The sequence below is a fragment of the Musa acuminata genome, chromosome BXJ3-9 (assembly GCF_036884655.1).
Source record: "Musa acuminata AAA Group cultivar baxijiao chromosome BXJ3-9, Cavendish_Baxijiao_AAA, whole genome shotgun sequence".
Classification (NCBI taxonomy): domain Eukaryota; kingdom Viridiplantae; phylum Streptophyta; class Magnoliopsida; order Zingiberales; family Musaceae; genus Musa; species Musa acuminata.
This window is the reverse complement of record NC_088357.1, coordinates 44,053,020-44,061,812: the sequence shown is the minus strand read 5'-3', so window position 1 is coordinate 44,061,812 and position 8,793 is coordinate 44,053,020. Positions and strand designations below refer to the sequence as shown.

At 36.9% G+C, this 8,793-nt stretch overlaps 2 protein-coding genes across 3 annotated transcripts; one reads left to right on the top strand and one right to left on the bottom strand.

Moving 5' to 3' along the window:
* Positions 1-339: 339 nt before the first annotated feature.
* LOC103998825 (uncharacterized) lies at positions 340-4,829 on the bottom strand. 2 transcript variants are annotated; one of them, XM_009420418.3, is made up of 3 exons: positions 4,674-4,829; positions 3,550-4,126; positions 340-757 (listed from the first exon to the last, which is right to left on the bottom strand). In XM_009420418.3, the coding sequence occupies exons 2-3, from the start codon at positions 4,106-4,108 to the stop codon at positions 528-530; spliced, it is 789 nt and encodes a 262-aa protein (XP_009418693.2). In that variant the 5' UTR covers positions 4,109-4,126; positions 4,674-4,829; the 3' UTR covers positions 340-527. The 2 variants fall into 2 exon arrangements, with proteins under 2 accessions (XP_009418693.2, XP_065025591.1); XM_065169519.1 differs by lacking the exon at positions 4,674-4,829 and adding an exon at positions 4,468-4,503.
* A 3,210-nt stretch (positions 4,830-8,039) lies between these two features.
* On the top strand, positions 8,040-8,741 carry LOC135650251 (plastocyanin-like). Its single transcript, XM_065169520.1, has one exon. It carries the CDS (start codon positions 8,091-8,093, stop codon positions 8,598-8,600), a length of 510 nt encoding a protein of 169 aa, XP_065025592.1. The 5' UTR covers positions 8,040-8,090; the 3' UTR covers positions 8,601-8,741.
* The last annotated feature ends 52 nt before the right edge of the window (positions 8,742-8,793 follow it).

The window sequence follows — 8,793 nt, the reverse complement described above, 5'->3', positions numbered from 1 at the left end:
AAGACCACACATGGACAATCTAATTCATCATACATGATAAGCTACAATGATATCAGGACCCAAGGAATAATTTCAATGCATCTGCTTGCACCGAGATCACCGATCATAGATGGAACAGCCAAATGCACAAACATCTTCACGACATGGATAAAAAGATGAGTAAATTATATTATAAATTCTAAAGTATTCATTTAAATGTATGCATAATTTTCGTAATTTCTGGTCATTTTGCAATGATTACTTCAATCTGACATACCACAATATCCATATGATTTGGTCACTGAATCTGACATTGTTGGAGTCTTATTCGAAATGTGAAATATATATATACAGAAAAAATGAAGATCTAAATTGCAGCTATTTCAGCTGCATATTTAGTGGTTTGTACCTTCAAAGGAAAAAATAACATCAGCAGCTTGATTAAATGTTTACAGATGGGGAAGGAAGATTCAGATATGAATACAGCTGACTGTTTTCAGTTTTAGCCCTAAATTCTGAAATAAAGATATATAGATTGTTGTCGGATACTACACCTTGTGTTTTCTTTCAGATAGAATCACAGAACTGACAACTGATACTCCATCTCTTTTCGATGGAAGCCGATGTCTTGACCATTCTTCCAAGCTTTTGCGGTGAAGATCATTCATTTCGATGCACGGCCGTTTTTCTCGAATAATCCTCTCTGCACTTCTCCAATCTTCAGCCAGACCTAGTGCGACAAGAACGGCACACATCACAGAAACACTTCTACCATGACCTGTTGAATGTTCCAAGACAATTAACTTTCATGTCAAATCCATGGTACTGTTAAGGTCCTCTAAGCATGTCAAAAGTGATCTGGTGAGGCATAAGTAGATACAACATATATAATACATTTAAGACAATAGTATCGAGAAAATTATAATCCATTGTGTTAGTGCTTCAGAATATCAGAAAACATCATCCTAGACACCACTTGCAAAGTAAATGGTTCTTTACATATTATTGCACACTAACGATGACATATTCATGAAAACATGAACAAGAAGAGATTTACATGGTAGCACTTCAAGTAACTACAAGTTTAAAAAGGTCTTAACGAAGAAGGTGCAGACCAAACTTTGTATTTCTGGTTCCCATTGTCAGAATTGAGTTGAAGTTATGCAAGTACAACTACAGCCGAAGAAATGGAGCTGGATACAGATGAAGCTTATCAAAATTCAATCACTAATTTGATTAGGTTATACCATTGGTTTTAGTTTAATTTAATAGGATTAAATGATTGGACATTAAAAAAGTTTATCCAATTAGTTTGTTTCCTTTTAGAGTCTGCAGATGGAATAATCCATCACCCTATGCCTTTTATTAGCTAAATCATTATTTGTGACATCAATCAATTTAAATATGATATGCTTGATCCATATCATATTCATCCAAGGTTGATCTGATTCTAGCTGCTTTAGGTTGAAATTGGCTTGCATCAGTCTAATTCAATCAGAATTAATATGTTTTAGGCAATTTAAGCCAATTGATATCCACAGAAAAAAAAAAACAAGGGGAAGGAGTGGAAGGAGGAAATAGGAAAGTTAGAAGATGAGATGTGTGACATTAACGATGAATTTAGAAAAGATTATCCCACCACGAAATGTGTCATTTACTGCAATTATCAAATTCATCATTTACTAATTTGTCATGTAACCACCAACCTCTGGTCTCCCATCCCAACAATAGAAGGAAGATATGGAGCCAAAATCTGTTGTAATATGATGATATAAATGATAGAAATACAACCATCAGAGTCAAATTTATTGAAACACCAAAACAGAAACAGAAACAGATCCAGAAGCACTAGTGTCAAAGAGTAGACAAGCACATATGACCAACTAACTTATACAAGCAACTTTAGTCTACAAGTTGCAGCAACACTAAAAAAAGTTATCACAATTGTATATCTCAACACCTTGTAAGATGCTATGTTATGAGGGGATGACATACCAGTTACAATTATTTGAAACAACCCATCACAAACCATCTAGAAGTGCCTTAGACATGGCAAAAGTAATAGGAAATAGAAAATCAGAAGTGTATTAACAAGTAAATTGCATTGAACTCCAACAAACAATTTGACATAAGCTGATATTTCCTAGTACAAAAAAATCCAAGAAGTAGCCAAAGCTTCCTTTTTCTTTGCAATTCATTAAAAAATGCTTAAGTTTGCAAGAAGCAGCATTGTTTGCACTGTGAGTTTGTCTTGTAGATAAGTACTCATTTATCATCAATATCTGCAAACATAATCCACATGATTGAGATAGATCCTTTGGTGGAAATTGGGCAATAAAGGAACCATGACAAAATAAATTAGTGATTAGTTTCCTTCTAATGCTTTTTAGAAATGTATCTTCTAATATTTCAAATGTAATCAAAACAGATTTTATCCCATCTTTCGAAGAATTAAAATTTCCTTAAGATTTTACCAGTTTTTGCCATAATCTATTTCCTAGATTGTGATTCAAAATTAGGAAAAATAATAATTTAAATTTCACTTTCATTTGAGCACAAACTGATACTGAAATAAAATATTTAATTCTAATATTTAGAGAGCAAGAGGTTTGTCATTATTAATTTTTTTATCTAATTATCCTACCTAAACAGAAGCGAAATATATCATTTCCCTAATTTTGAATGACAATCTAGGAAATGGATCATGGCAAATAAGGTAAAATCTTACCTAAAAAATTTTTAGATATTAAATTTTCTACCTAAGAAAATTAAATATTTTATTTCAATATCCTACTTAAACAGGTACCACCAAATGGAAGTGAAATCAATCATTTTCCTATTTTTGAATCAAAATTTTGAAAATGAAGTGTGGCAAACAAGGGAAAATCCTAGCTAAGGAAATTTTAAATTTTGAAAAGATGAGAAAAGATGAGAAATTTTAAATTTTGATTAAATCAAATTCAGAGAACAACAATTCATAAGCATCATGAAACACAAAACACTATTTTATCCTATGTCCTGTATATGCTGTATTCACATTACACAATCAGACACTTCAAGAGGCGTTTAAACAGTACAGATTAATTAAACATTGGCAACAATTTATATAATCTAAGGAAGGGCTTCATCTTATGTTCAAATGTAACAAGACTTCTCTGTATACCACCATTAATTTCAGAATTGCAGGCGATGAAATATGGTGTTTTTTGTTCACCAAACTACTTGTCATAATCAATCAACTAATATTATACATTTTTTTCCTTAATGAGTAGTTGCAGCAGTCTCATGTATGACACATCTGCTCCTTCATATTTTGACTTATGGAAGATCAGCATGGAGTGCTACATGCTAATAATATATCTTAGTTTCTGATTAAATCACTAGTTAAACTATCCAAGAATATATATCTCAAGATCTAGACCATCCTTTGCGATGCAGGGGTGTTTCCTAATGTATCATAAATAATTAGTCAGATTGAAATAAAAATTTGGTCCATGCACAAACTAGTTGGCCAGATTATTTACTCCTCATTATCATCTTTTCTGCAAGTTCAGACAATAGGATACTCACCAAAAGCACAATGGATGTATACAGGAACATTCTGAGTCCTTTTTCTGCACACCCAACGCACTGCTGACTCAATTTGTGATGGTTGAGGTGCTCTGGTATCCCAAGTAGCAACACACAAATATGCATTTGGAAGTGCAGAGCTCCGTGGTAGTTCACATGTGCAATCAATCACTGCAGGTCTGCAAGGGGGCAAGTGTTCCAAGGAAGAAGGCCAACCTCCAACATACAAACCTTCAGAAATTTCACTATACAGTGGTTCCCGACTCTTCCATCTTCTCAAAGGCACAAATAACCGAATAAAGAACAAAAAAGGCCCAAATATAATCATTGACCAGAGTGGAAAGATCCCATCAGAGCTCTTTCCTAAAAGCAGGGGAAGATTCACTGCTGGATGAGATGCAATGGCAATTAAATATGCAACCAAGGAGGCATATAAAAGGGGTACAGGAATCAAGTTTACTCCAAGTTTTCTGGTGAAGTAAAATGCCAACAGCAAAACAGTAGCCTTCAACCCAATAAGTTTGGATATACCCATAGATATTCTTCTTCGACCAACCATTCTTCACGACTTGTTTACCTGTTCCAACAAAACAAAAGGCTGATTTCATCATCAAAATTGAAAAAAGTGATAAACTTATTCATTGAAGATTTGATCTAATTAGGATTTCTCAAGGTCCACAAAAATATAGTGCGCAAGAATGATACTGAAACAGATGTGGGATGATTGCGACTAAAATAGACTCGGTCCTCGGTAGAGAAAATCAAATTCCATATCCAAAACAAAACAATAACCTAAGTATACAGGAGGAAAGAGGGCAAAAGTAAAAGGGAATAATTGACAAAACTAAGGCCTTTGGAGATAATTGACATGACGGAAGATAGCATGATTGTGTAATCTTGAAAAGCAGCAGTACGGACGATATTAGTACGGCGTCGTGATCCTAAATTTGCTGACAGAAGACGGACTACAACTTTGACGTCGATACCAAATAACAAAACCAAAACCCTAAATCCAACTTACTACTGCAGAAGGGCATCAGTCGAAGGGGACGGGTTCAACCCTAATAAGCCAACATATTGAAGCTCTTACAGTAAAAAAGAAGCCTCGAGGAATAGGGATTTACCTCCTGCAAGAGAGACTGCCCGCAAGGAAGAAATCGGAAACACTCAAGGGGTGTATGATACAATTACCGACACGACGAAATCGAGAGGAGGAAAACAACGGGAGAAGAGAGAGAGAGAGATCGCCGGCTTGGACAGGGACTTTAGGTCTCTCGAAACCATATCATCCGTACCTATATATATATATATATATATATATATATATATATATATTCCTTCATATATATTTTGGTAATCATGGTTTAATATTAATATTTAGAGAGGTATAATCAAATATAGAAAGCACATACAATGTTTAAAAAATATTATTAAATATCGATAATGCCAAAAGAACACTTCAATTTAGTTTGCATAACAAAGCTGAAGTAGAGATCTAAAAAATCTTGAAGGAATCCTTCATTTTTAGTAATTATTTATTCTTCAACAAAATAAATCATAGTTATCAAAATCATATTAGACATGGATCGGATCACCTCTCGGGCTACTAAATATTGGCTAAACTAGTATAATTTATTTTTTTTATTAGTTAAATATATTAATAAATATTAATAAAAAAATTATAATATAATTAATAAACATATTTAGTCCCATGGTAATTGAGGAGCAGGCGAACTCATGCCCGGTACGCGTCAATCATCCTTTGTTTTTAAATATACTTTTTAAGGTCCAATATAATGGGTATCCAAAACGAATAATATCTCTCAAGTTTATATGCTTCAACTATCAAAGATGAATGATGATTTCTAGATGACGCTTATGGTGGCTCATAAAGTCTTAGTTCATATCGAGAGACACTTAAGGGAATAAGGCTTTATAATTATTTTATTTTTATAAAAAAAGGTCTAATTTTTAACTCATATCTCTTTTAAGTAACTTATAATCTTTGTAATAATCTTGGATAACATTATTGATAAAGCTTTGCCAACTAAACGAGTGTTTGACCTTATTAACAAAGAATCGATGGATCTGTGAACCCATATCTCTTTGAAGTAACTTATAATCCATGTAATAATCTTGGATAGGATTATTGATGAAGTTTTGGTAAGTCAATGAGTGTTAGACCTTATTAACAAAGAATTGATGGATTTGTGAACCCATATCTCTTTTAAGTAACTTGTAATCCATGTAATAATCTTGGATAGGATTATTGATGAAGTTTTGCAAAGTAAATGGGTGTTAGATCTTATTAACAAAGAATTGGTGGATTGATGCACCTTTGCTATTTAGATACCAAGAGCTTAAATCATTCAAAGTTAATAACCTACAACTTTCCATAGTCATTAACTTAAGATACATTTATGAGAGCAGAGGATTCATACAAATCAAGTTCTAACAGACTTTGGACCTTAAAATACTTGGGCAAGCACGTAAGTGGATGTTTAATTGGTTTATCTAGCATTCCTTCCTGAGAAAATATTTTATAAAATAAAGATAAGAAAATATTTATAAAAATATAAAAATATTTTTTATCTCATGGTGATGTGTCTAATTGGCAAGACTCTTAAAGTCAAATTTTGAGTCCAAAATATTAATCATGTCAAATTTATATCAAACTACCTCTCCTTTCCTCTAATTATTAAAAAATATTAATTATAATTAAACTTGAAATTTAAAAATTCTGAAATAGTATACCAAACACAATGGTATCTCAATAAAATAATATTTTATGAACAACTAATTACTTGTTCTACTTTTGGTATATTCTGACATCAACCCCATAAAGCATGTTAGTCGTCACAACGGGGCCGGCATGACGTTCTAGAGATGACGTGGCATGCCGACTCAACATTGGATCTACACAGGACAGTGGCTTGTTATCTATGTTGTCAGCCTATTGCTCTTGCGTTGCTCGAGGCTATACGAAGCGGCACCACCCGATGTTGAGTGACTCGAGAAGCGTAGGGCGATGTTGCATAGCACAGGACTAAACAGATAGGCTTGTGCTTGCACCAAGTGTACAGTCTAACTACTTGAGACGCCGACAACCATTAAGTAGCCGCTTACAATGACATTCAATGATAGGTATAAAAGCTGCCCCCTAGAACAATACCAGGGGGTCGGACCTCAAACATTCGAATGCTCTCAGCCGTACTTAACCATCAGAGGGGTTAAGTTGAAAAATCCCCCTCGCAACTTCGACCTATGTATAGGAGCATACCGCTCAGAGAAAAGGAATGAGCCCCAGCTCCACCTTAGGTGGATCAGGCAGACGACATCTTGACCCGGCTCCGAGCCAATTCTCTGCAACCAAGAAGCCACATTGACAATCTTGCACACTCAGAGCGGACCAAGCCGTACTGATGACTCGATCACGGCGTGAAGTTACATAATATTTTTGACATTAGAAGGAGAGTCAATATCACAAGAATGTTAGCCACTGAGCAACCCTAGTGAGCACCCCAAAGAAGAGATGCAAGCTGCCAACTTAACTTTAGGTTTTGAGAGGCAATTGTCTCTCCCTCCGCACACGAATGGGAACACCCCGATTCAGACCCCGAACTACTACTAGAGGTTGTTTAATGCTCTCGAGCTCTCTCCCCCCGGGGTAAGCACGGGACAAATCTAACCATAGGTGACTTGCAAGCCAATCGCGCGAGTGATCACACGTGTGATACAACACGTACTCTTTTTATTTATTATTATTTATTAATATTTTATCACTTTATCTTATGAGTTACATATATTGTGATATTCATAGATATATGTAATAGAAATCGGATTGTGATAAAATCACGATAATAAGACCGATTCACCTTTAAACATAGACCATAAATAATCTCGATCATAGATTACTCGAAAAACTATGTTACCGATCTTACAGGAGAGGATCAAGTCATGTTACCAATCTTACACTCAGGAGACTCGAGTTCAAAGTTACATAACAAATAGTATTATCTGTTGATGTAGTCAAAGAGATAATTGTATGACAAGTGGTAAATACACACCACTAATTTCCTTTCCATTTTCCTTCTCGCAATATCCCCAGCCTGTGTGGAAGGCCCCAACCCCTGCACGTAGATCACTTGGTTGCCAATCACCACACTCTGCCTTCGTTGTTCCCCTACCTTGTTTGGTGGATCTGCAACTCACAGAAAAAAAATCTCCAGCCTCTAAGATTTGTCTTCATATAATCTCTCTTATCATTTCTCTTGTACTCATCATTGCTATCCACACATCACCCCATCTTTGGCAGTCAATGAAGTATCATCTCAGCCAGTCCTACCACTTAGATAACTCCTCCCTTCTTAGCCACCCATTATCCAATCCTTCGTCTCTCTCTCTTTCTCTCTCTCTCTCTCTCTCTCTCTCTTGATTCTTGTGTAGTTGCCTGTGACTATATATATAATATATATACTTTCCATCCTCCCATTTAATTGTTGAAGCCACAGAAACTGGTGAGGATAAGCTCAGACGCAGTAATGGCCAGCTTGACCAGCGCAGCAGTCACCATCCCCACCTTCACCGGGCTGAGGGCCGGCACATCGGCCGCGAGGCGCGGCGCCAGCGTCGTCGCCGCGCACAGCAAGGCTCCTGCCGCGGCCATGGTGGCCCGGGCGTCCCTGAGGGAGGTGGGCGCGGCCGCGGCCGCGGTCGCCGCGAGCGCGGTGCTGGCGGGCAACGCGCTCGCCTTCGACGTGCTTCTGGGAGGCAGCGACGGCTCGCTGGCCTTCGTGCCCAACGAGTTCTCGGTGCCCTCGGGGGAGACGATCGTGTTCAAGAACAACGCCGGGTTCCCCCACAACGTGGTGTTCGACGAGGACGAGATCCCCGCGGGTGTCAACGTCGGCTCCATCTCCATGCCCGAGGAGGACCTACTGAATGCCCCAGGCGAGACCTACCAGGTGACCTTGAAGGAGAAGGGCACCTACACCTTCTACTGCGCTCCTCACCAGGGAGCTGGAATGGTGGGGAAGGTGACTGTTAACTAAGCTCACTGTGCTTGGTGTGCCACTCCCGAGTCTTGCTTATATTAAGAGTTAGTGTTCTTAATGTATTCATTGAGTTCCTCTTGATGAAAGAGAGTTGGTCGTCTTCTTCATGTGGAATATAAATCTTTCTTCTTTCCTCTATCATAAGAAATCCTGCACTCTAATTGCCAAGATGTATAAGAAAATGTTTGTG

Excerpts from the sequence above, each read along its gene's own strand:
- LOC103998825 (XM_009420418.3), bottom strand. The coding sequence starts at position 4,108 with ATGGTTGGTCGAAGAAGAATATCTATGGGTATATCCAAACTTATTGGG. Across the intron at positions 758-3,549 it reads ATACATCCATTGTGCTTTTG|GTCATGGTAGAAGTGTTTCT; the intron begins GTGAGTATCCTA and ends AACATTCAACAG.
- LOC135650251 (XM_065169520.1), top strand. The coding sequence starts at position 8,091 with ATGGCCAGCTTGACCAGCGCAGCAGTCACCATCCCCACCTTCACCGGG.